The 26,662-nt window shown below is 44.3% G+C and overlaps 3 protein-coding genes across 3 annotated transcripts in view; 2 read left to right on the top strand and 1 right to left on the bottom strand.

The window, feature by feature from the left end:
- The first annotated feature begins 4,128 nt into the window (after positions 1-4,128).
- On the top strand, positions 4,129-7,699 carry LOC105564323 (exonuclease 3'-5' domain-containing protein 2). The gene is made up of 7 exons (XM_012016618.1): positions 4,129-5,054; positions 5,590-5,731; positions 5,798-6,097; positions 6,191-6,315; positions 6,403-6,818; positions 6,944-7,314; positions 7,390-7,699. Exons 1-7 carry the CDS (start codon positions 4,774-4,776, stop codon positions 7,588-7,590), a joined length of 1,836 nt encoding a protein of 611 aa, XP_011872008.1. The 5' UTR covers positions 4,129-4,773; the 3' UTR covers positions 7,591-7,699.
- Positions 7,700-7,898: 199 nt separating this feature from the next.
- On the bottom strand, positions 7,899-8,661 carry LOC105564322 (mitochondrial import inner membrane translocase subunit Tim16). The gene has a single exon (XM_012016617.1). The coding sequence runs from the start codon at positions 8,404-8,406 to the stop codon at positions 7,984-7,986; it is 423 nt and encodes a 140-aa protein (XP_011872007.1). The 5' UTR covers positions 8,407-8,661; the 3' UTR covers positions 7,899-7,983.
- Positions 8,662-9,527: 866 nt separating this feature from the next.
- Positions 9,528-26,662, top strand: part of LOC105564321 (attractin-like protein 1) — a 35,636-nt gene continuing 18,501 nt past the window's right edge. Inside the window, exon 1 of the mRNA XM_012016616.1 lies at positions 9,528-10,123. Coding sequence (XP_011872006.1) covers positions 9,696-10,123 — 428 coding nt within the window. The 5' untranslated portion in view covers positions 9,528-9,695. The remainder of the gene's footprint in view (positions 10,124-26,662) is intronic.

Here is a 26,662-nt window from a genome sequence, read left to right as displayed (position 1 = left end):
TATTTAAATATGAGCCTACTTTGTTACCCTAAACATTTTAATAAATTTCTTTTCATATATGTATATATATACTAGAAATTATAGTTTAAGTATCAGAGAAGCTCATATTTAAGTGATCGTTATGATCAAAAGGAAAAAATTTGGATCGGGTAGTATACTGTAGTTATTAAATCGGCTTATAAGCCGCCGTGTAAACGTAGTCATTGGCGCCTTCCCACATGAATTTCTGCACGCATCGGCAGATTTGTAGAGAAAGATTATGAGAGCAGCGGGTTTTCCGCTAAATTAACAGGCGCCGTTCGTTGGTTCCACCATGAATTCATTGCCCTTGGAGTAAAACCCGTTTGCTGGAAAATTCCTAGATCGATTGCACGTGCAAGACACTCCTGTGGGCATTTTGAGAATATAATTCCTCAAGAATATTTGGACTCAACTAATGAGAATACTCTGAAACAGCATCAGTGATATTTGTTGACCATATATCTGGCAATTTTAATAATACAGAAAATTTATTGCGGAAAATATTACCTCAGCCAGGGTTTGAACTTGGACCAGGACGTGAAATTCGACCACTGAGGCATATTAAAATTGCCAGATACGGCCAATAAATATCACTGATGTTGATACTTGGAATGTTCCATTGCCCGTACAGCACAAAACTTGCAGTTACATTGCAATAACGTTGCTACAATATTGCAACATTGCTGTAACGTTGCTGCAATGTAGCTGCAAGGTGCTGTATGGGCGGTCACTCTTAGATATTTATCGTATGTTCATAGAACATTTGACTGGCACTACTGTAAATCTTTTTCGAACGTGAATAGAACAATCTGTCGACTCTAGCGTGTCGGGTTATGCATATGCATAGCATGAGCACAGGTTTCGCTGCCTTTTGCATAAGATAAGTGTATAACACAATAAACAATGCGCAATCGATGAATATTCAAAACTTACTCCGCACGAATATTCCAAGCATTCTCGACGAATATCTTGAAAACGTTTTTCCTTTGCTGTGAATGGACGATTTCTAATTGTAGAAATCCATACAAACTTATAGGACATTCAATTCGAATATTCTGAAATTAACAACATCCGCACTCCAGACGAATATTCATAGAACTACGTGTGCTGTCTGGGTTGATCGGTAGATCGCGTAAGTTCCAGACCACAATAGATGATTTAAGCCCTAAGCTTTAAGAAATTGACCAGTCACGGTCAAGTATGAGTAGAATGTGCGGCTGTGATTAGTCAATTTCGCAAGGCTGAGGGTTTAAATCTCTATTGTAGACTTGGACTAATCGTTGCGAAAAAAGATTTGTGATTGAATTTGGACGTTGAAAACCTACTGTCTCGTATTAGAATTCTACGGCTTAGTAGAGGACTTTCCTCCACGTTTTGCACAGAGTTGGAAAAGTCACTTTATAAAAGTATCTAGTTAGAGTTACAGGTTTTTTGCTAAAAATGTAACCAGTTCCACTTACAAGTTACCAATTCTGAAAAGTAACGCGTTACAGTTACAGTTACTAAAAAAAATAACGAGTCCTTACTTTGCAGTTACTTTCTTACAACGAAAATAAAAATATCAACTCGAGCAGTTCGATTTAATTTTTATTAAAGAACGAGCTCGATTTAATTGTCACTCAGCTCGAAATCGAAAGACTCTTGCCCACAGCGAATTGAAAAGTTAAGATAAGAAGAAGTCGCGAACGACAGTGGAGAATATATTTTGGATTGTCATGGAAATATTAAATGTTTTGTTTCATTGCAAAATTATCTCCAAGAGACCGCGTTACTGATGGGAGAAGGGATAACCCAATTCATTATATCTTAATACGCGGAGTGTGTAGAAAGATACACATCGTAGAACTTACATAATATTATGTTGTAGAACGAGATAATCGGGAATCAAGATAGAGATAAGCAAGAGATAACCGAGTGAAGTGAGCCGTTATCTTTCTCTTTTTTTCAGTTTAAAGATACGTGAACCTTCTCAGGAGATTCCCGGTGCGACGTTGCGAAAGTAGGCCCGTAGGACTTTGTATCGTCGGACGCAACAATAAACTTCTTCAATGTGTTTACGAGAGATATCCGTTGTACCACGTCATGCTATCTGCATTTAAAATTAAGTACGCCAGCGGGTTAAGAGTTAGGGAGAAAAAGAAGGAAGAAAGGAAATAAACGCAAAAGTCCAATCGCGAGGGACTGTCTCGCGCGGGCGCTGTAAAAACTGCTGAAGATGTTCATGGGCTCGATTCTTGAATTCATTCGGAGGAGAAGCGTGCCGGCGATTGGCTATTCGCGTGGATTTTAATCAATCGATGGAAATTAATAATCGACAACTGCTCTGGGGGAAAAAAAGACAGCAACCCATTTTGGGGCTCGCAATTAGTAATCTATTTGGATTGTTCGTAACTCTACTCTTTTCGCACACGTTTCTCTTTCGAATGAATTGAAGAATCGAGGCTCCGGGCGCGCGAGGGAACGTAACACAATTAAGCGCGTCGACAAAACATTCCGCATTTATTTCGCAGCGGTTGACGACCTACCCAGTGTCGACATCGACATCGACACAGTCAAATTGACGTCGAGTCGACATCGAGCGACGAATCATTTCTCACTGGGTATTTAAAGGCACGTCTGCTGAAAACACTGTGCTTTTAAAAGTAATATTAACGGCGAATGTTGCGTCGAGATAGAATGCGACAATTTATATATGACCGAATTTGCCGATTGCGGTCGGGACGTTTTTATTTGAGGAGTTTCGAAACGCACTTTGTAATCTCGTAAACCACCGTATCTAGATTTCCTTGATAAAGTAGTATAAGCTTCGCGCTTTCAACTTTACGTATCTATCATCATCTTTTCCCCCCGTTTCCCGTAACATCTAATCATCTACAGTCTACTGTTTTATTATGAGTGCAGGAAGTGCAGCCGCGCGGCAGCAGCCGGGCGAAGTTGGCTGGAGATCGCGTGATTGGCGGCCCTGTTTCTTCGAGTTTCCAGCCTTTGCTGCCTTTGCTGCCTTTACTGCTCTCTTTCAGGGGCTCGATCATGAATCTCTTTCTCTAGCGTGAACTCGTGAAAAATGTGAAAACTTCATTGACTGCCAGAATCTAAAAAATTCTACGTAAATTTAAAGTGTTATAAAAAGTAGTTATTTATAGACATTTTTCCGGTAGGGAAGCGCGACCAAAATTTCGCAAATCTGCATTACCCACTTAGCAACGTGTGGACATTGGCTACGTAGTTCGTGTCCACGCTTTCCAATGTCCACAGAGGTCGCATTCGAACATCACCTAATGCCCATTCTACACCTAGGGATGATCCTACTTGTGGCTCATCCGATACTCCCTTCTATACCTAAAGCTAATCCTACTTGCAGCTTATCCGAGGGAGTAGTATAAAGTGTAAAAGGTTTACACTTTGGTTGGTTTCCAATCGTACCAAAGTACAACTACAGTGTACCTTTTACACTTTATACTACTTCCTCGGATAAGCTGTAAGTAGGATTAGCTTTAGGTATAGAAGCGAGTATCGGATGAGCCACAAGTAGGATCATCCCTAGGTGTAGAATGGGCATAAAACCCGGCCGCGGCAGCTCTCAAGCCTTTATCAGACTACGAATTGAGATTGAGATTAGATTGAAAATTGACCAATTAGAGTAAAGGCCTTCACACATAAAATTCCCTGAGGACGTAAAACGTAAGCGTAAGAAAATCAACAGATTGGATTCGCTACTGCTTGCGTTATTGCCTTACGTTCTCGATTGTGATTGGTCGATTTTCTTACGCTTACGTTTTACGTCCTTACGGAATTTTGTGTGTGAAGGCCTTAAACGTTACTAAACTTGAGATTAGTAAACTTTACTGTGATTGGTTAAATTTCAATCTAATCCCAATCCCAATCCGTCTGTGTCCACGATGCTAGAACTTGGTCCGAGTTCTAGTCCCGAGAAATGTGTGGCCAATCGATTTGCAGCTTTTATGGAATAGCTGCAACGTGATTGGCTAGAAATTTCTCGAAACTAGAACTTTACTGCTCAAGTTTTTCGTGTGTTCGGGCCTTAAACTCAATTGCGCGTCGCCGCCAGAGTGCGCAGGCGCTCCCAATCGCGATTATTCTCGATTGCGGTGGGGGCGAGAGATCGAGATGGGTCGTCGTACCGGCGACACGCCGGCGGGATTCACCGGGTGGATAAACGCGGGCCGAGCACGAGCCACCCCGTCAGTCGTGCGTGATACCCGTAGCCGCGTGCGCCGGCCATCCGTTACAGCTACGGGGAGGTCGCTTGAACCTCGTTGAAATTTCGATGGGATCGGAGCTGGTCACCGAGATGATTGTTTTACACGGAGCAGTTTCGTGCAGGGGCGACCGCGACTTCAGATAATCGTAGATTTATCTAGTCGAATGATTCCGCGCGATCGCGAGTTGCGTACCAAGTTTTATAATTAATGCCTTCGAGACGAGTCTGAGAAGAGAGTAGTTTATCCACTGTGATCGATCGACGTGTCACCGAGTTGCCGAGTAATCGTTACGGATCGGGGTGCCTAGCTCGATCGCTCGATCCCTCGAGCGATTGACGCCTCAATCGGGAAGAATTACCGTAACGCTCAACACGTGTAACTCGCGCGCGCGCGCCTGTATATATAATTATATATCGTACTAACGAAGGAATTGTATATATAACGTTGATTTTTTAAATCGAATTTTTTTCTGCGCGTCTCAAGCGTCCTTCCGCCTCTCCCCCCGCGCCCCCCCAACCCCCGTTGATTAATGGTTCCCGCACGTAGCAACATGTTTCTCGTTTGCGTGACCGTGGGACTCGTTTTTCTCGCCTCGAAGTATCGCAACAACGTGCTTCGTAGCGTCAAGCACCTGTACAAGAACATAAAGAATCGCGACGGCAGCGAGAACAGCGGCAGCAAGGCCAGGCGCGACAGGCAGGATGATGACGAGGACGCTAAAGACAGCAAAGAGATTAAGCTTATATTGGACAAGATTATTCTGGCGGACTCCCCGGAGAAATGCGATTACGCCGTACAGCGTATTCGTTGGTGAGCGCGCCGCTTTTAATCGTTATTGTCGTTAATTTTAGGCCTCCACCCCCTCCCGATGCCCAGAGCACGTGGCTCGCGAGCCCCCGAGGCGTGCCACAACGGACGCACGTCGTTCCCGCTCGGACGCAGGTGGAAACGGCCGTTTTCATAATAGCTGTTTACATTTTTTTCCCGGAGCCAGCCGCCAGCCGAATACCAAGGCGATTCCCGTTGTATTCGAAAGGCGATGTGTACAGCGTGTCCTTGGGATTCCCCGCCAAGGATCCGGATCCTACCGGTTACAACGGCGGGCAAGATGAGCGAGCGACACAAACGAAAACATGCCCTACCGCGCGACAGAATTTTCCTCCCAACGATAAAATAAATCCACTCGGTTTCCCCTTGCGATGTAAATTTCTATACTCGACCTGTTTCGAAATTGTTCGTCCCTCAAGTCCGCCTTACCAAGTCCTGGAAGAAACGGAGGCATTTTGCTTGCTATTTCGTTTCGCGACAAAGTCACTAATTCACCACATATGTGTTTCCTCAACAGCAATCTGTCTGATGGTGTACTGGGTTTTGATTGCGAATGGGTGAAAGAAGGGCCCGTCTCTCTATTACAACTGGCTACCTTCAACGGAGTAGTTGCTCTGTTTCGCATCGGGAAGATTGGATACATTCCACTCAAGCTCAAGGTAAAAACACTTTGGATTGCGCGCAACGCTCGGGGTCTCGATGACATTACCGCCTTGTGCTTTCAGGAGTTGCTGGCTAGTAAACACATTCTTAAAGTGGGGATCTCTTCGTTCGAGGACGGACAAAAGATCGTCAAGGATTATGGCTGTAGAGTCAACGGCACCCTTGATCTGAGAACCTTAGCCGAAAGTCTCGATCTACCGAGCCGGAAGAGCTTAGCTGCCATGAGTTTGGAGTATCTTAACATTGAGATGGACAAAATAATAGAAGTCAGGTGCGGTGACTGGGACGCTAGCACCTTAACCGACGAACAAGTTGCGTATGCCGCTTGTGATGCGCTTGCATCCGTTATCATTTATCATAAAGTAAGAGATTCGAGGGACGCCCCTTTCTTCGCCGCCAAGTTTGTCGTAGACTGTACCTAACTCACGCTTCCCGCGCACAATTTTGTTTTACAGATAATGCAAAAAGAAAAAGAAAAGTATTCATTATGGCAAAGATTAGGGATTTACTTTTACAATATATTTAGTAGTGATGTAAATGTGCGGATTCATGGTGTACCTGCTAGGACAGTCGATACGAGGTACGAAAGTTGACATAGTTACAGCTCAGAGTTTTACGTATGTACATAAGAGAAGGAGATGCACACGAATCTCTACGTCTGTTTAAGGTTCAAGGCTCAGCGATCACCAAGTGCGGACAGTATTACTAGTAATAATGTTTTAAATGCCAAGAGTAAATCAGTAGTAGTAGTAGATAAAAACGCTATTAACGATCGTAAAAATGCGATACCTACAAGAATCAAGCCGTTATATCATAATTGTTACCTGCAAGCGCCCGATGGAGATATATTGTGTACATGCGATCGCAAGAAAGCAGAGTGGTATATTACGAAGAATCTGGGGAAACTTGTGGAGACCGATCCATATACAGTGAAATTAAACTTCGAGCCGTCTGGCCGGGCACTAGGAGAAGTTGGACAATATTATACGCAGGTGAAACTCAATCAGTGTGTAGTCTGTGGGTGCACCGACAAATTCATCAGGAAGAACGTCGTGCCGCGAGAATATCGCAAGTACTTCCCATGTAAGCGTTTCTTTTTGCAACGATTTATTCATCCTGTTATTTAACATTAGAAAAGTATAACAATATATATATATATAACAGTTTTTTCCGCTTATACATTATATAATCTGAAATGTTCCTTCCAGTGGTAATGAAGGCGCATCAGTCTCATGATGTATTACTATTGTGTCCTTCCTGTCACGAAATCAGCAACAATCATGACCTGCAGCTCAGAAGAAAGCTAGCAGACATGTGTGACGCACCACTAATTGGGCCGTTGACGCACGTACGGGACAACTTCTTGCAGAACCGCCGAAAGTTGCATTCGGCCGTCAAGGCGTTGAGGGAGAAGTTCGCGTTACCTCAGCAGCAGCGCAGAGAGTATGAGACTTACATACTAGAGCACACGGGGCAGCAGAAAATTACGCCGGATCTGCTCAACGCCCTCAACGAGCAGCTGAAGAACGCGCTGATCCAGAAGCCGATACCTAGCAAGTATCAGCCACACGGCTTAAAGGTACGCGCGCCGATAATCGCTGAGCTAGGGTCTGCGAAAAATCTTGGTACTACTCGTTCGACTCTTGTTCCGCAGGTGGTGCAACATTTTCAAAAGCTAGAGAGCGGCCTCATCGAGTTGGAACGTATGTGGAGGGAACACTTTCTCTTTACGATGAAACCTAAGCACCTGCCGAATCTATGGTCTGTACGCCACAATCAGGAGCGGCTGATCATACGCCAGGCACAAAACAGAATCGATGCGGACGATGCGAAGGCAGCTGGATTAACACAGTAGCGCTAGAATTTCATTATCATAACTGAAAAGTCTCGTATAAGAGCGAGAACTTTTGAAAGACTGTTATATCGATCAATATATCTCCCGAATATATATACATATATATGAATACAGCTACCTTCATTTACCATCTCTTGCGTGGAATGATGCAACAGTACAAAGTACGCGAGTCATGTCCACGGTATAGAAACTACCTCGCTCTCGCAAGAGTCCCTCGGACATTGAAACTGTACGTTCCAAGATCATCTTACATATTTACAAATCTCCACATTGGACAAGCGAAAGCAACATGCCGTACTTAGAAACCATTCCAGTCAATATCAGAATCTACTGTTTATTATGACGTTATGTACAGGTGTCTAGAATTAGAATAATTTAGACTAGGGGCGAGTCTCATGGCTCCTTGGAAGCTTCTTGACCGCTCGTCGAGCTTCCCTGCGGCGGCGGCGGCGGCGGCGTCGTCGTCCCCTTCGCGGTCCCCAGCTCCTCGTCGATGCGCTCCTTGGCACGGACGATCTTGGACTGCAGGTAGAACGAGCCGCCCTTCGACCTGTCGTTCGCCTCCATGAGGTACTTGTAGTTCCGCTCGATCAGCTCGGTCTGATCGGGCCGCTCCGCGTTGAGGATGCGCAGGGCCTCCGCCAGGGTGACGCCGGTCCTCGCGTTGGCGGCGGCGTGCTGCGCGCCCTGCCTGCCGCCGCCGGCCCGCCGCGCCGCCTCCTGGCTCGCCGCGATCTCCTGGCGCAGCGCGCGCGCGAACGCCTTGCCGATTATCTGCGTGCCCATCACGAGGATCTGTATCAGGTGCTTCGCCATGGTCCCGCCTAACCTCACCGCCGCCTCACGTTCGGCACGACAACACGCGGACGCGCCGTCGCGCCGCTCCACGCCGGGGATTAGGTTAGATTACGTTATCTCTCTCTCCCCCGGGAGACTGACCGGTCGGTCACTGTTCCAGGATCGCGTTTGTCGGCGGCAAATCGGTATCGTTGCCCGCGCATCAGCAACACGTCTCGCGTGCCACGAGGAACCTAACCTAGCCGACACGCATGGCAATCGTAACCACGCGCGCGCCCCGCTCGCTTCGGTTCGCCCGCGGAACCCGTGGGTCGGGGTAGGGGGGGGGGGGAGAGGAATAGGCGAATCCCAGGACGCTTCAGAGCTTGTGGAGGGGATGTTAGGAGAAGGGGGATAGGGTATTGTTTAAATTCTAATGCCCGTTTTCACCTTTGTGCTATCAAAAATATCGGCATGTAAAGCTGTCACCTAACCTAACCACAATTACTTGTAAAGCGATATATTCAATTTCTCTTCGTTCTTTGTATAAAGTCGTGCATCCCGCGCTTTGTTTTTATGCGTACTATAATCGTGCGGAAGAAATTTGTAATTTTATAAAGCCAATTTCAAATCGCTCACGATGAAAAGATTGCAAAGTTCAAATACCAATATCTTTTTCATTAGACCTCTGACCCGAGTGTTTCAAGTATGAAAGTGTTCTGCCACGCGGTCCGCAACTTATCCTGGCATTATTTTGCGCATAAAGGCTATAATATGAAAAAGATTTACCAGCGCGCAAACTGTATTCGAATGTGTCGGTAAAACAGATGTACCGCCCTCGTGTCCCCGCGCAGTCGGCAAGTCAGACAGTGGCGGTCCCTCCCTCGCGATATATAGAGCGCGGCGCGGCGGTGGTGGCCGCGCGCTCCCCCTCGAGTCGCGGTCGTCTCGGAGTCCACCAGCGTGATGGCAGCGTGCAGTGCGGCGCGCGTAGCGCAGGCACGGCGGGCGTGCAGCGAGACGTGACAGAGCGAGTAGTAGCGAGTCGCCGTCGTGCGAGTCTGCCGTTGGGGCGAGTGTCGGAGCGGAGTCGAGTCGAGTCGAGTCGAGCCGAGCCGAGCCGAGCCGAGTCGCGCGCGCGCGCGCGCAAGAAAAAGAGAGAGAGAGAGAGAGAGAAGACGGTGGACGAGCGCGCGAGCTGGTTGCGGTCCGCGCTCCGCTGTGCCGTGTCGCGGGTTCTCTTCCTCGTCGCCGTCGTCATCCCGTATGCGCGTCCCTCGTCGGCGCGTCGCCGTCGGCCATTGTCCCTGACATGGAAGCCTACCAAAATGGCAGAGATCGTGCAGATGTTTTTGTTTCTGTATAAGTCCAAGTACCGTCGGAAACGCCGTCGCGACGCCAACGACGGCGACGGTGACAGCGACGGCGGCGACGGCGGCGACGACGCCGCCGCCACCGCCGCCGCCGTCGTCGTCGCCGCGTGGCGCGATCGCGATCGGCGGTGGCGGTGTCGGTGCGGCCATGGTAGCGGCAACGCGACCGCGACGGTGCCGTGGGCGCCGTTCCTACTGTGGGCGGCGCTCGTCTGCTGGGTGGTCCACGTAAGCGCCGCCACCTCCGCCTCCTCGTCGTCGCCGACGCTGGACGCGGCCTGCGACCCCGACACCTGCGTCAACGGCGACTGTGTCAACGGCACCTGCGTGTGCCGCGAGGGCTGGCAGGGCGCGCACTGCCAATTCTGCGGCGGAAAAGTCAGGTGAGACGCTCGCGCCCGTTCGCTTCCGGGCAACCGGGAGCTCACCGACGTCCCCGTATCCTCTCGTCCGTCTTTCCCCTCCCCCATTTCTTATATATTTTTCTGTATTGTTAGCGAGAGTGACGGTGCGGCGCGCACGCCGGGAGGAGCGCCTCCCGGACGCTCGAGAGACGCTCCACATGCGAGAGATACTCGCGCCACGTCAGGTCGCAACGGGATCCCGCCGCTTCGATCGCGCCTAACGAACGGAGGGGTCCATCCACCCCTCTCGCGCGGCTCCGACGTAAATAAACGCCTGCATGCGTGCGTGCGTGCTCCGCTCTCGGTCGCCTCTGCTCGCGAGAGGCGTCCTGGAGAACCCGCTCCCGCCTCGATCTAATTTCTATTCGACCGGTCCAACGACCGTCGTCGCTCGGACCGTTACAAGGAGAAAGCGGACAGAAGGTGTCGGCCCGGAGCGTCTCGGTGACACTGACCGAGCGAGAGGCGAGCCCCGAGGGCCGCAGCCTCTCCGTGGGAGGATCTGAGATTAGATTCGCGCGTGTCGGCCGACCGCGAGATCGATCGATCGTCGCCGGCGTCGAGGCGATTCCCTCTCGACGCGACGCGACGCGACGCGACGGCGAGAGTGCTCTCTCCCCGTCGAGGATGCCGATTGCGCCAAGCTTCGCCCGCGGTACGACGCCGAGGACGAAAATATCCTCGCGAGAGAGCAAAAGAGCCCGCGCCCGACGTTTCACCGACGTCGCCTGACTTTAATCCTAGTTTAATTCATTTCTCGTCTCTGTCTCCGAGATAAAAAACGAATTAAGCCGAGAGCTGCAAGTTAAACGACGCCGGCGAAACCGGGCCTTATCGTTCGGAAATCGATTTGGACGTGCCGGCCCGAGTCGGCGGAGGTGATTTCTTTTATCGTCGCGAGGAGACGCGAGGCGACAATGCGGAATCGCCGGCTCTCGCGATGCGCGTTTCGCTCTCCTAAATTGGTAGCGCGATCAAGTATGAGGCTACGAGTTCGCGCTACGGTAAGATTTACGACCTTAACAAGGCGCCGTCCGCTCGGCCAATGAGTCCTGCCTTGAAACTGACGCTCTTTAAACGTTTCAGATCGTATTTGCGCTCGACGTCGCTTCCGCGTGATTATGACGGATCGACACGCGGCGAATCGAACGGGAATGATTTCGCCCCGCATCTGGCAGACTCTGCACTACGCCCCGTCGAGTTCCGCGGCCGTTGATTGTTCGCTCGGAGCGATTCTTTGTGGAAAATGTCAAAGGTGCAGCTCCGATCGTCGTACCGCGAGCGTGCCATGCTCGGAGCGATCGGGGATATCCGGCGGATGCGTCCGCGGATATTCTTGGACACGTGATGAATATTCCACAGCGCGTCGGGAATATGTAGATATCAGGCGGATACATTCCGCAGTTCTTCCGCGGCCCCCCGTCACCGACGTTTATCCGGCACTCGACGACGAATTCGCGCGAGTGTCCTGGTCACACCCGATATCTTGGACGCGTCTTTTGGCGCCGGTAGTTTAATGATGATCCCGCGTAAAGTAATAATCTTACTTTATCTTCCAAGATTACGGGTGAAAACGCCGAAACCTGGGTCGTTTAATTCGCATTTATCTCGTGTCAAAGTCGCTTCAATTTTTTTCGAAAGCGGTTTTACAGATTGACTTGATTAAAAAATGTTTACGGCCGATCTCAAAGAAACTGTCACGAAGTTCTTCAAGATGCCACGTTGTCCCACGATTGCGTGACTTTTGGGGTAAATTTTAAAGGAAAATTCTCTCCGTGTTTCGTCTCGGTGAAAACGTACATTTTGATACTTTAATTATTTTATTTTATGAAAAAATACCTGAGGAAAATTGGCAAGTTTATTGTGTAGATAATCGTTGATAATTTTGAGAAAATTGCATACTCTGATACTTTTCTAATAACGAGACGGCGTCTGTAAAAATTTTAAGTCATTCGTGTGAAAACCCTCGTCGAGAGAAAAATTATAATGACAAACTTAATAATTTTGCTCGCCAGTAATAAAATAACCAAAACTTCAATTTTCCCTCGACTCAACTGGCATTATTTTATTAATCTTAAATAATGTATAATACAACGTTTCGACCGTACGGATTGCGGTCTATCTATTGCGTATAATCTACACATTTCGACCATGAAAACACTTTATTTCGAAGAAATTTATAGAAGCGATCTTTCATGAATTTCTCTACCGGCGTGCGAAAGCGTGTTTCCGTCGCTAAAGCCCAAGTTACAATGCGCCCTTTGCGCCTAGAAACATTCTATTTTATATAAGCAAATCAAAACGTTTAAATATTGTCAATGCACGCTGTGCAATTTATCGATTTGCAAAAATTTTTTAAACGTGGACGAGATCCTCTATTATGAGACAGGATTCTAATCTTTTCTCGCAACGATTACACGATCTAACAATCAATTTTCCACTAAACAGATTTCACTCCAAGGGCAATACATTTATGGTGGAGCCGACAGATGATGCCTATTAATTTAGCGGAAACTCCGCTATCTCTATCTATTAGGAGCCTATTCCATAGGGGACTTTCCTCTATTTATTAGCTACAAAATAAAATCTTTCTCGACGCAAAGAGCGTACCGTGGACTAGGCATAAGTCGGAATATCTCTATTTTGACCTCGATATCGTGGAAAATTACGGCAGGAGAGGACGAATCCTCCGGTCCTCTCGCCGGTTTGACGGTCCAGGTGAATATTGACTTTCGAGCTTCGCGATATTTACCGATTTAAAGAGAACCGTGCAGTCACTCGCGCGCGCGAGTGTACGATCGGACTTTCGCGTGAGATTTTCTGCCCGTCTCCGTGAGGCTAATCCCAGTCGCGGGGCGTCGCGGTGTCGGTGGCGATGATTAATAGACGTCGCTAACGTGAGAATAGATCGCGAAGCCTCGACATCTCCCTCTGTTTCGCTTTATGTAACGCCGTTGCGATGTAATTTCGCCGCGCGTCAACGTTTCGGCGACGTGAAGACCGAAGGGTCGCATCGACCCACGACGATTTCAGGCAGACAAACCGCAATTGTTGTCCGTCGGTCATTAAAACGCGCGGAAGGCTGATTCTAACAATAAACTTTCCACTAAATAGATCTCGCTGCAAGGGCAATAAATTCACGGTGGAATCACCCGATGATGCCCATTGATCGAGGGGTAAACCGCTGACCAAAATCTTGTACATGCCCAGTGGTCATTACTTTATCTTCTTATCTTATCTTATTTATCTTGTTTTATCTTATTTTATCTTTATAATGCCCCGGCAAGGCTTAATGCCCAAACTAATGCCCAGTAATGCCGCAAATCTGTACGCCACAATGCCCTCAGCGGTTTCCCCCTCGCTATTAATTTAACAGAAACCCCGCTGTCTCATATTAGGATCCCGTCTCACAACAGGGGACTTTACCCTATTTATATAAAATTCGTGTATGCGCAATGAAACGGGCGGTTTTTCCAAACGCGCGGTGTTAGCTCGTTAACTCGTGGCCGCGTTGCATCGCGGAGAAACAGCTCCCGAATAAAAACGACGAATTGTAATTCACGTGTAACTTGGAGCCGCCCATTTAGCCACCAATTATCGACTACAGATCGAGCGAATGCGCAAACAAAAGAAGCGTTCCGCGGGATTCTCCGCGCGTTCCCTGTATGTATGTACGTTCCGGAGAATTGAGATATCGTGTAATGGGCAGGTGTAGCGATTTACGGAAGATAATTTCCGTTATTGCCTCGTAAGGGAAAAATTGAGTTTTTTCATTGGCGCGCAGCGCGCTCAATTATTCACGAATTAATTGACCGATTAAAGCTGCGCGATAACGATCGCTCGGTGATTTTCCGTCACGCCTCGACCTTTACAATTCCGTCGCGCAGGCTGTAAATTATATTCGGTGATTACGCTTAATTTGATTTCCTTTCGGTGCGATGAGCACACGAGCGGCGTTCGTTTCACATCGTCGCGCCAATGACTTACAAGCTATTAAGATAATTATTGCGTATTATCTCCGAGTCAATATCTTCGGGGCGATTCCGTCTCGTTTGGCGATTAAGAAAAAAAAGGGGGGGGGACGTCTTGTCCCTCTTAAAAATCTCCCCGACAAATCCGTGTTTACGTTGCGCCGTCGTGATTTCATTTTGTAACGACGTGAACAAAAATACAAAGTCAATGTGTTTTCCAGGCGATACTCGCTCGGTGCTGTCTCGTCGGCGAACGCGTCGTTAATGAACAAACTTTCTATCATGTAGTTAATTACCCCCCCCCCCCCCCCGCGACAACACATCGCTTAATCCTAAAACTGCTCCCCACCTAGCTTGTCACTTCCGAATAACTGTGTCGCGATCGATATATCGGCACGATAATATCGCGAAATTATTCATGGTAATATCGCATTACGCTGCGAATTTAATTAGAGCCGTGCGTGCCCGAGTACGAGCGGTGGCCCCGAATCGTTTTAACCCGCTCGAATCGTCTCGCGATGCGATATTAATCTCGTGTCCCTTATCGGGTCGCACGTCGCGAGCGGAACAGCCGCGTCTGCGGCCGCGAAGTACGGAATTTGGGCGACGCGCGTAGAGAGAATGTCGTGGCTGATTTCAAATTCTTTCCCTCTCGAGGCAAATTTTTACGAGACGCGAAATTCTCCTGTCGGATTTTGTCGATTTGCGGCCACGTTGTCCCGCGTTTCTCTTTAAATTTCGAATCGCAACTTTACAGAAGGAAACGCGCCAATTTTAAGTGGTTTGTAAAATTTTTGACAAATTTTAAGCCTCGATTTTTGTGAATGTGCAAACATCGCTCTGTCGAATTTTACCGCGTTAAGTGGGGGCTTGGTAGAAGAGCGTTTCTATGTGTTCGGACTATTTGTACGTCTTTTACTTTCTCGCCGTACAATCGCGCACCTTTCATCAGTTATTAAAAAATTTCGTCGACTAACGAACGCGCCGCGTTGTGCTTTACGTTGGTTGTTACTAGAGGTGTGCGAATCAGCTTTTGTCTGGTCGAATCGAGTCGAATCTTTACACGTTCGTGTTCGAATCAGTCTTTCCCGAGACTCGTTACGCGTTGATTTGAAAATAAAATACCATCAGCTTAGCCATTTGTCAATGTCTATTTTAAAATGATTTTATTATTACAGTACGAAGATTATTACATTTCGTGGGGTGAACCGCTGACCAAAATCATGTGCACCAATGCCTACTAGTGCCCAGTGGGCATTACTTTATCTGATTTTATCTTATTTTATGTTATTTTATTTTTATACTTATCGGCGCGCAGTTTAAAAGTCGAAGAATAGACGCGAGGACAACATCTTTGTTCTGTTACTGCGACAAATATTACCACATGCCTCAGTGGTCGAATTGGCGAGACGCCCGCCTAGAGTGTAGGGAGGTCCAGGCTCAAACCCTGGCTGGGGTGATATTTTTCGCAATAAATTTTCTGTATTATTAAAAATGCCAGATAAGGTCAAGAAAACACTGACGCTGTTAATTATTGCAGGCGACATTGAAGAACATTCTTATCAGCTGATTATTTTCTTTTGTTTCATCTTATTTTATCTTTATAATGTCCCAGCAAGGCCTAACGCCCAAACTAATGCCCAAAAACTGTCTAGTAATGCCTAGTAATGCCCAGTAATGTCGGAAATCTGTACACCGCAATGCCTTCAGCGGTTTCCCCCTCGCGCAAATCTGTACACAATGCCTTCAGCGGTTTACCCATCGTTACATTTATTAGAGGAAAAATGAGCGATTCGAAGTTGGATCGTTCGATGAATTATTCAAATTCGAATCTCCGATGCGAACTCGAGCCCTCGGTGATTCGATTGGAATTCGAAGCGATTCGCACACCTCTAGTTGTTACTTTTTATTGTTAAGTACATTTTTCTATATATAATGTAGAGATATCTTTTTACCCGGTAACATTGTCTTTGCGACGGAACTCTGTTAGAAATTTATCTTGCAATGAGACTATTTGTTGTTGTTGCCGAACGCGTCCCTCGTCGTTCGTGCTCCCGTCGTTAGATAAATTCCGCAGTCTTGCTCTCTCGCAGCTTATTCTATCTCTCTCAATTTCCAGCCTTATCCTCCGCGCATCGATTTTGTTATCGCGGAGAAGGCGTTTTGTTTCATATACCGCGTGTTACATTATGCATAACTCTACCTACTCGCGCGCTATCTTCTCCACGAGCCCTCGCTCTTGTCCGAGCACGTGCAACGGCTTATGTACAAATATAGTAGCGACGCATGTAGCGGGCTTAGACGTGCCCCGAGCGCGATTAGTATCTAAAAGAGTCTACTAAGTCTGGAAAATGCTCAAAGTAAAAGTTGTAAATCGCGCAGGGGACGGAGGTTGATTTCGGAGCAAGATAATAAGACGTTGGAGCGAGTCGGGGAAAATTCAATGTTTCCCACGTCTTCCATTTGTTAAGTGTCTCGCTCCAGAGTTTTATGTACTCCGCGAGAAATTGATACATCACGCTTTGCATGTCCCGTCTTGTTACGCGCGACACTCGTCACATGGCCTAATCTTTTTCTTCAATAATATACGACGCGATTCACGGAACCGTCGCTCGTTTGCATACTGAAACGCGGAGCGACGTTGCGGTTAATATTTCAACGTCGTTTCGCCGTTGCCATTTTCGATTGGCTAATTTGGTTAAATCCGATACTCGTATGCGGGTCCTAAATATCGAACAAATGCGCTGGATTATGATAAAATTTACTGTTTTGTGATATGCTTGGTACATCGACTATTTTTTCCAGTTTTCATCATTCACTCTTTAGTAAGGTGTCATTGGGTTAAACCCCTTTGAAATTAATCGAGGGGTAAACCGCTGACCGAAATCATGTACACTAATGCTTACACGGAGAGAATTTTTTTTTAATTTACCCTGAAAATCATGTAATCGTGAAACGACATGGCATTTCGGGTAATTTTATGAGTTTTTTTTAAATTTTACTAGTAAAATGTATATTAAGTATATAATTACTAGTAAAATGTATGGTAAAATTGCAAGCACTTCTTATAAAGTTCTTCAAAATGCCATGTTGTTCCACGATTACATGATTTTCAGGGTAAATTTGAAGAGAAATTCTCTCCGTGTACTAATGCCCAGTGGGCATTACTTTATCTTATTATCTTATCTTATCCTTATAATGCTCCAGCAAGGCCTAATTGCCGAAACTAATGCCAAAAAATGCTCAGTAATGCCGTGTAAATCTACACCACAATTACCCTTCGAAATTAATGGAAGAGGCAAAGTTTGTTCCGAAAGTTTGTTTATCCCGAAAAGTCAATATATTTCAATCTGTAGTTGCATATAGATGAAAAATTATTATTGTCTCCGTGTTGATTAGTTTTTAATCTTTCTTTCCGTAGCGTTTGGGAGAAGTAACCGTTCTATCGCGCTCTATATCGTTCATTAATATAATTAATATAATTAATATAATTAATATCATTAATATCATTAATATCATTACAATATTATAAAGCGTATTATTATTTAATGATATACAGAATTTAGATTAATCAAGTCACTTTATTTTAGGGACAGATCTTTTGATAAATTTGACATTAATTTTATTTTTAGCCGTTTAATACGTTGTACAGATTGACGTGAGATATTTTATCGAAAAATCTTGATAAATAAAATATCTTTAGTACAATCATATATGAAATAACGAGGGGGAAACCGCTGACCAAAATCTTGTACACCAATGCCCACTAATGCCCAGTGGGCATTACTTTATCTTATTATCTTATTTTATCCTGTTTACCTTGTTTTACCTTATTTTATCTTTATAATGCTCCAGCAAGGCCTAATGTCCAAACTAATGCCAAAAAAATGCCCAGCAATGCCGCAAATCCGTACACCACAACGCCCTCAGCGGTTTTTCCCTTGTGAAATAATCTACGTATGTACGCGTGAGATATAAGAAACAAGGAAAGTTTAGCTCGCAATCGATACAAAGGTGGAGAAGAGTTTTTATTATAACACGATGCACTTTCTTCCGATTTATCGTGGAGAGAAAGATGGCATTCCACGGGTACCTTGATGAGGATTACGACACAATCGCGATCGAACACTTCGTAAAAGTAGTCGACAATCGCAGTTATGTAATACGTTAGTTTCAACCGAATTGCGTTTGCCTTCCGCGCTATCTATGTACTTATCTTATCTATGTGTTTATTTACTTTTACCTTCGCTCATTGTCGTTCTATACGACAAACACAAAAGCGAGCCAATTTAAAGAAACGTCATTGATACGGTTCGCTGTAAGGCAACGGAAATGCCTTACAGGATTCCGAACGGAAACGCCTTACAGGATTCTGAGCGAGAACGCCTTATAGCGAGTTCGGTTCCTTGCAATAGTGCGCACTGAGTGCACGGTAAGGCTTGTTTACAAGTATAGTCAATTCTTACATTTAACTTTGTCTCAAATACATCTTCAAAAAGCAACGACAGTGTTTTCTTGACCATATCTGGCATTTTTAATAATACAGAAAATTTATTGCGACATTGCGACATCTTAAATAAACACATTGGCCAGTGTAGGTCGTTTTAAAAAACTACATATCAATATTCTCATTACCTTCAAAAAATGATCCGTACGGACGCCGCACAGATCATTTTACTGGCTGAGAAATATTTCAAGAGACACTCAAGATCCTTAAACGTAAGAATGGACTGCAAACAAACCTTAGCGTGCACTTGGCGCGCACTAGAGCGAGCAACTGCATTCGCTATTCGTATTCTGAAATATTATAATGTCCGAACGGAAAGTTATATCTCTTTTAAATTTTAAATTTACACGATAACGTTGAAATGCACCGAATGCCTGAAGACGACAGGAATAGCTGAGACAGTACAGACGATTACGCCGCGCGTGCCGTCATTAAACTCGCACGATGATTTTACGTACATACATGGCGGGTTTCAACTTGTACAAGGGCCTTTGGCAGAATGGCCGACTTGTAATTTCAGGATAATATTTATAAAGTATTTACCTGTGTTATTAGCGGTCGTACAGTAAAATTTACATACACACGTTACATGTCTCGCAAACATCGTCTTCGCACACACATTTAAGCCTCGAGACATAACGCAGTATTGTTGCGTTACTCGAGACAAAGACTCGAAGCATTGTCTTGAAATTACAAGTCAGCCATTCTGCCGAGTCCTTAACGTGTCGACGTGCCTTACATTAGAACTGTCGTCTCATTTAGATGACAACGGAATCCATCAGAATCCGCGGTTTCGTTCGTTACATATAGACGCGTATCGGATCAGAATAAAAGGAAGCCGGAGTCCACTGACAATGAGTGGGTTAATTGCGTTTGCGATTTCGGGGTTTCGTCGGTGCCCGTTGTAGTCCACGTCCGCGAAACTGTTACGTCTCTGTTACGAGGCGGATGGACTCCGGCGAAATTGGAAAGCGTTCTAAATGTCACCTCGGCCATAAAGTCTTCTCTTCCGATCCCGGCGCGAGCCTTTTGTCCACTGATCCATTGTGATTCTCTACGTTTGTCCATAACGAGATCGAGCAGGTCCCGAAACGGGTCCTACAGGTAGCGGCCTGAGATTTTCCGAGTTTTAGTTTTTCTCGAATATCGCTAAGCGAGAAGCGTGACGGAGGCCTTCGTCGTTTTATCGTGCACTTCAGATTTTCAAGTTTCTCTTCGCCTGCCTTAATCACGATTTATTAAACAAACGTGACGGGGTCACCCGCTATTCGCTCATAATTTAATTTGAGAAAGAGTTTCGACTGAAATCAGGGAAGGAATTGGCATAACGTGTCCAATGAATTCTGTATTTAGATTTTTCACCTTTTATCCAGTTTTCGGCGAAAGAAATTTTCGCGCTGAAACAAAAACATTATCTTTTTTTCCGCGGCCAGGATTGGCATAAAAATAGAGCGGCGATTCTTTTTCTATCGAGAAAAACGCAGGTTCGTTATTCTCGTGGCCGCTAAATTTAATTATCGCCGCGAGCATTGTCACTCATATTCCCTCTCGGTTTTTTTCTCTCGTAGAACGCAGCCGAGCCGCGCGGAAAAGTTATACGTAGTTGCATTTCAATGCGTTTATTGATGCATTTGAAGCGTGTGTCAATACGTTTATCGACGAGTCCGTTACGTTTGTTCGTGCAACGAACCGACTCGCCGTTAATCTGAGTGCGCCACCGTTTAAATGGGAGATTATTTCTTTTTTTTTCGAGTGCAAGCAAAATCTTCAAACGGCATCGCTTTTCGCGTCGTTCGTCGACTCCCATCTTGCCCGAGTCACGATAAACAGTGATGAAAGAGACGAAGAACGAGATTAGTGTGATAAATATCGTACGAGATTATTTTTAAAATTTACCCTGACGTGTAGTCGCCTTACCAACGAAAAGAAAATAAAAGAAAATGTTGAAAAAGGTGAAACACTTTTCGATATTTGCAAAGTATTGTTTCTTGCTTTGGTTTTTAGCTACAAAAACGTGATAAAACGCGATCAGTCATATAGAAAATACATGTGCGATGGCAATTTTAAAAATATAAACAATATATAAAATATAGAATGCTAATGTATACGGCATAAGTAAATATAAGTTACGAGTTACAAATTAAGAGGAAATTAAGTTTGTTTAATGCAAATAATTAATGCAATTAAAAGAGGAGGAGGACCAACTATAGCAGTAAGAAGTTGTGAATATTATTTTATTCGTTAATAATAATTGACTTGAATAATTAAATGGTAAATGTTTCGGCTTTAATAAGCCTTCTTCAGTACAATTTTAAATTGCATATTAATATTAGTAAGACAGTAAGACAATAATCACTTAAGGCGAATAACGAACATCAAGTAAATAAATTAAAAACATAATTATAAGAATATACATCAACAAAAGGCTATGACAAGACACACACAATTCGTGTATAGAATCTCAATTTTCTTTTATAAAAGTCGAGGCATAAGAATAGATGTAAATTGAAGTCAATTGTTTAAGAGGGAAATACACTTATTGTTCGCTTGGAGAAGATAAGCGAGAATATAAGCTAGTCCATTTTATCGTCAATTGATTATTGGTTGAGGGTAGAGGTGTGTGAATCGTGCTTTTGTATAGTCGAATCGAATGGAATCAATCGTTTCCTTTCGTTATAGTTGATTTGAAAATAAAACCATTGACAAGTTTTTCAATGATATTGTTTATTTAAAATAATTTTATCATTATATTTATTAGAGAAAAAGCCGATTTGAAGTCTAATCGTCGATAATTCGATATCATTGAATTATTCAAAAATCGAATCGAACTTTCAGTGATTTGATTCGAATTTAAAGCGATTTTAAACGAAAATAAAACGAACGTTGTATAAAGTTACATATCGTCGACCTAATTAGAAAACCTAACTCCAATTTCTGACATAATTAAGATATTTATTTCCGCCAATTTGTCTTGAGATTTTGTACCGTTTAGAAAAATTGTTAAACAATAATTTTCCATTAAAAAAAATTAAGTCTTGATAAACAAACCTTCTAATTTCCTGCTGATTCTCCTAATTCCGTGGATATCCTAAGTTACGAGATTTTGTGACTATTACATATGTATATATTTATACCGTATACGTTAGGATTCTATTTTTATATATTGTTTATATTTAAATAATTTCCAGGGCCTGAGCAGTTAGAAGGTTTTCTAATTAGGCCGACGATATACGTATAGGTAATTGAAATTCTGAAAATGGGATGTTAACGTTACCAAGACAATCATCGTTGTCCTAAATGCATTGTTTAGCGGCGTGACCGCGACGTCGGTATTACCGCGTACTGCCGCTCAAATTGCTGGGGAACGAATACCTCGATATATCGGTCTCGCAATATACGCGACAATTAAATGCGCGCACATTCCGTTGACGCCGGAGCAACTTTTATTGCTTCTCGGGGAGGAGTGGCACCTTTGCGTGGAATTCTCAATTTTACACGGTGCGCGCCGTTTATTTCGCTCGCGGGTGCAATACGGCCTGAGCCGGCTCGCCGCTGAGAGTGTCGAAAGAGCGGATCGAGGGGTCGAAATCTGATCCCGGCGAATTCGATTTCCGATGTTGCGATACGCGAAAGAGAGCATTGTGCCGATCGTCGTTTACGCCGGCTTGTTCGCGGATAAGGATCTGAGCAGAAAAATTGTCGTAACTGTTTACGATTCCGTCGTAAGACGTAAAATCGGCGCACAAAAAATTGTAGTCTCGCGATGAACGCGACATACGTCTACGACGCCGACTTATGCCTTACGACGGAATCGTAAAGGGTTACGACAATTTTTCTGCCCCCAGATGTAAATAAAAAATCAACACAAAAAATTGTCGTAGACGTGTGTCGTCTCGCGTTGGATGCGACATACGTCTACGACAATTCTTTGCGCGTTGACTTCCGACATAGACTTAAGTTTTACTACGGGATCGTAAACACTTACGATAATCTTTCTGCTCAAGACCTAACGCGGAATAAAATCGCACGGAATAATCAACGAGGGGTCGATATCGCACCGGGGTTTGCGGTTTCGATCTCTGACGACATCCTGATCTCGAGCCGGCATTCATCCCTACCTATTCGCGAGCGAGGAAATCCTTCGCGCGGTTCTTGCGAGACGTTATTATCCGGCGCCTGTTCGTTCGGCGTCTGTATTACGCGCGCCGCGAGGCCGGCCGATGCTAATAAAAACCGGATCGGAGAACCGGTAGAATTCGCGATTTTTACCAGCCAGCACGCCCCGGCATCTGGCACGCGGTTGTGCCGCCTTCGTGATTTCCGCGACAAAATTTCGCGAGAGACTCGCCGCGGAAAATGGAAACGCGACGCGGCGAGAGTATTCTCGAGGGAATTTTCAAGTCGCCGGCGTTTCTCCCCGTGAAAATTTAAGCGACTTCCACGGCACGGCGCAACATTTTAATCCGCGATCTAAAGTGATCTACTTAAGGTCCATTAAAGGGGGAGATTAAAGTGACGAGTAACTTGCTAATTGAGCCTTTGATGAAAATTTCGTGGATGTTGAATGTGAGTCACGCAAAGAATACAAATCCTGTTAACTCTTTACGATTCTGTGACGCCCGCTGCTAATGAAATGGATAAAGTGGAGTGTATACGCAAAACGGGATTAAAGTTTTGTGCGGAATTTAAAGTGGCATTTTTGTTTCGTATGAATATTATATGTCGTGGACTTTAAATGTGTACGAGCTTATTTTTAGACGCCGCGTCCACTTTCTGGAGCGTGCTCCAGTTCTTGGAAAAGATTGGAAAACATTATACATTCATAAAATTAAAGTCGCATCTCGCTATTTACGTCACATACTGGAATAATTAGAAAGTGCCGAGGCATTAAGGAGATTATGATAAAAATTGTAAGAGCCGTAATTATATCTAATCCGTTACTTCTTTTTTTTTTTACAAACTGCCGTGCTCTTCTGAATTTACGAGAATTAATTGTTTTGCCGTTTCAAATGCAAGCTGGCCGAGAAAGTGCGTTCGATAAATCTTATTTAGAGCGTTGCCCAGCGCGAACGTGAGAAATTGGCCTTTGAAATTGCCGATAGGCACTGAACAGTTGTAATGAATGATACGTGAACTCGACTGTCGTATATGTATAAATAGTCACAAAGTGGAAAGGCTTATTACGATCGTGTTAGGATCTTAGTACCTAATAATATTTTTACGTATACTCTTCTTTTTCAACATAGCAACCACGCACCGATATTACCTTACTCAAGAAAATTATTCATTAGGTGGCTCCTAATAGCTTATTAACTTAAATTAAAAAATAATAAATTAAAACGTGCATTTCTTTAATTTACGTATTTATTAAATATCAAACGGTAGAAAATTTTATATTACAAAAAATTTACTTTAATTCTGTAAAATGTTTACTAAGATATAAGTTTTACAGCGAAGAAAATTGGACTTCTTATTTGACAAAAACAATGATTTTATTTAATAAATAGTATTCTTTATCTCATGAAATCTTTAGTTGAATGTAGAAAATGATTTAAATTAATTTACTTAATATAATACACAGGTGTATTTGAAATTTGATAATTTTATTTAAATAGAATAAACATTTACTTCAGTAAAAAAAAATTAATTTTAAGTAAATTTACTTAGTTCTAAAATTTTTTTTGTCAGCGTACAGTGTATCCTTTGCGTCTAGAAACATTCTATTTTCTTCTTCCCCGCGTATTAGGCTGAAAGCTTGTTTTATCGAGTTCGTTCTGGTACTTTGAGCATTTGGTTTTATACTTCATCTTTGGTAGTCTGCTAACTTTGCCGAAGGAAACCTCCAATCTGGAGGACTACACTCCTAGAGGGGTATAGTGTGGCAGGATACTCTCGGTGGTTGCCACTTTTCTTCGCGAGATTCCGAAAGAACCAGCGGTGTCCGTGGATTTGCACTCGGATCTTTTCGTTCATTTGTTTGCTAAGCAGCGCACAGTTCTCTGCGCCACACTCGCTACCACATTCTATTTTGTAGCAAATAAATATTGGCTACACTAACTATAATAATATAATAAACAATACGTTTAAAAAAATTGTACAAGTTGATAAATTTGTACATTATACATTGTACAATCGTAAATTGTCGACGCAAGTTTTTAAACGTCTCGATTTGCTTGTATAAAATATAATAGTTATTTTTATATAAAATGGTATAAAATAAAAAAAATTACATAGAATGTTTCTAGACGCAAAGAGCACAATGTAGATGAGGTTTAAGATCCAGTGTGACCGTAACAGGTCATTCTGTTACGTGATTTTACTGTAATGAAGTCGAGCTCAAAATAATGGCTTTACCTCATCGCGTTACGACACTTTAAAGTAAGCTTAACATCATCGCGCCGGTAAAAGAAATTCTAATTACGCAAGAGAACATCTGGTTGGGTCTGCTCTTGCCAGCTGCACCTTCCCCTTTTACGTCCGTTACCTTTTCTCTCGGTCCCTTTAAACGCGTCGTACACTCATTTCGTTCCACCTATAAAAGATGTTACAAAGCGAGGGTCGGGCGACACAGTTACGTCACAATATTTCTCTTCGCGCGTATTGGAATCTCGCCTTTTGAATTCCGAATCGTTGCGCGAAAGCTCGAAAATCTTTTTCATTGGCAGAATTGGCGCGCGCTGAGTGCACACCAAGGCTTGTTCGTAGTCAATTCTTCGTATTTTAAGGTCTCGCCTTAAATACACGTTCAAAAACTGTCTAGTCAAAAAATGACCCGTACGGATGCTGTAAAGATTATTTTACTGGTTAAGAAGTATTTCCAGAGGTATTTAATTACGATCCTTAAATATAAGCATGAAATTTAAACATGAAAAGTTAATGCGCTAACGAACACCCTAGCTTTGTTTATTAATGTTTGGCCGTTGACTCTATACTTTGTTCACACAAAACACGAGCGCTTAGTTTTTGTCTTATTTTAAATTAAATATAAGAATTGGCTATGCACAAGTGCGCACGAGTTTTGCGAAGAACAAACGCTGTTGTTTTTTTTTTCATGCCTGCGAAATCTAACACGGACAGATGAGATTCCATCGGTCGCGAGGCCCGCGACAGCTACCTACGCATCTTTCGTTGCTTTCTAATGACTCCCGTCTTTTCCCTTTTATTTTATTAAGAGGGACGCTCTTCTTCGATAATTTCTCCTCTTCGTTCGAACGTTCTCTGATAGATTCCCCGAGTCATCCCGGCGCAAATGGATGCAATTTAACAGCTGTGACATCGCCGTTCTGTCCCGCGTCGATTCCGAAGTCTCGATTCGAAATCAAATTATGCCTTTTTTCCCCTGTAAATAACGCGACTTCATTTTACAGCACACGCGCTAAGTGCTTCTCGCATCGAAGCAAGTGAATTCTCCCGTATTAACTTTCTTCTCTTGTCTCGTCTTCTTTTTGAATTTGGCTCCTGGATGACCTGTCCGATCGTCACACCTCCGTTAGCTACGCCGTTACGTAAGCAGAGACTCGAGAGGACTTTCACGGGGATTAACTAAAGTGTGTCTCGTGGCAACACATTATTTCGAGTGCACGTCCCGGGTTTAGCCGTGCCTTATTTTTAATCTTGTCACCGTGACGGATTGGAAGTGCCCTAAATGCGGTTATCGCGTCCATTTTACCTTATCTCAATTCGGCGGATCGGGGCGTCGGGATCTCCGGGTATCGATGAGACTGAGCGAATGCCTTACATATTTATCATCTCGTTCGAACGAGCTGCGCGATCCGTATGCAAAATTTCTGCTAAACCGGAATTGTCGTGCGATGTCGAGAAATACGCTCGTATTGATGTCACTGGTATTAATAACTTTCTAGTACACTGTGCTTTCTATATTAACTTGCCGTTCTTGCTCATTGATTTATAATGTCATGACAAAGTCACGTTTTCCATGAAACTAATCGATACCGACATAGAGAGAGAGTGAGAGTGAGAGAGAGAGAGAGAGAGAGAGAGAGAGAGAGAGAGAGAGAGAGAGAGAGAGAGAGAGAGAGA

Source organism: Vollenhovia emeryi, unplaced genomic scaffold (genome assembly GCF_000949405.1).
Source record: "Vollenhovia emeryi isolate VEMERY1.0 unplaced genomic scaffold, V.emery_V1.0 DF939166.1, whole genome shotgun sequence".
Lineage (NCBI taxonomy): Eukaryota > Metazoa > Arthropoda > Insecta > Hymenoptera > Formicidae > Vollenhovia > Vollenhovia emeryi.
The sequence above is the reverse complement of the archived record's forward strand: the minus strand, read 5'-3'. Positions and strand labels throughout refer to the sequence as shown.

Bases quoted from the DNA above. Each gene is read 5' to 3' on its own strand.
- LOC105564323 (XM_012016618.1), top strand. From the start codon at position 4,774: ATGGTTCCCGCACGTAGCAACATGTTTCTCGTTTGCGTGACCGTGGGA. The intron at 6,098-6,190 runs GTAAGAGATTCG...TTTGTTTTACAG, and splicing joins CCGTTATCATTTATCATAAA to ATAATGCAAAAAGAAAAAGA. The intron at 7,315-7,389 runs GTACGCGCGCCG...CTTGTTCCGCAG, and splicing joins ATCAGCCACACGGCTTAAAG to GTGGTGCAACATTTTCAAAA.
- LOC105564322 (XM_012016617.1), bottom strand. From the start codon at position 8,406: ATGGCGAAGCACCTGATACAGATCCTCGTGATGGGCACGCAGATAATC.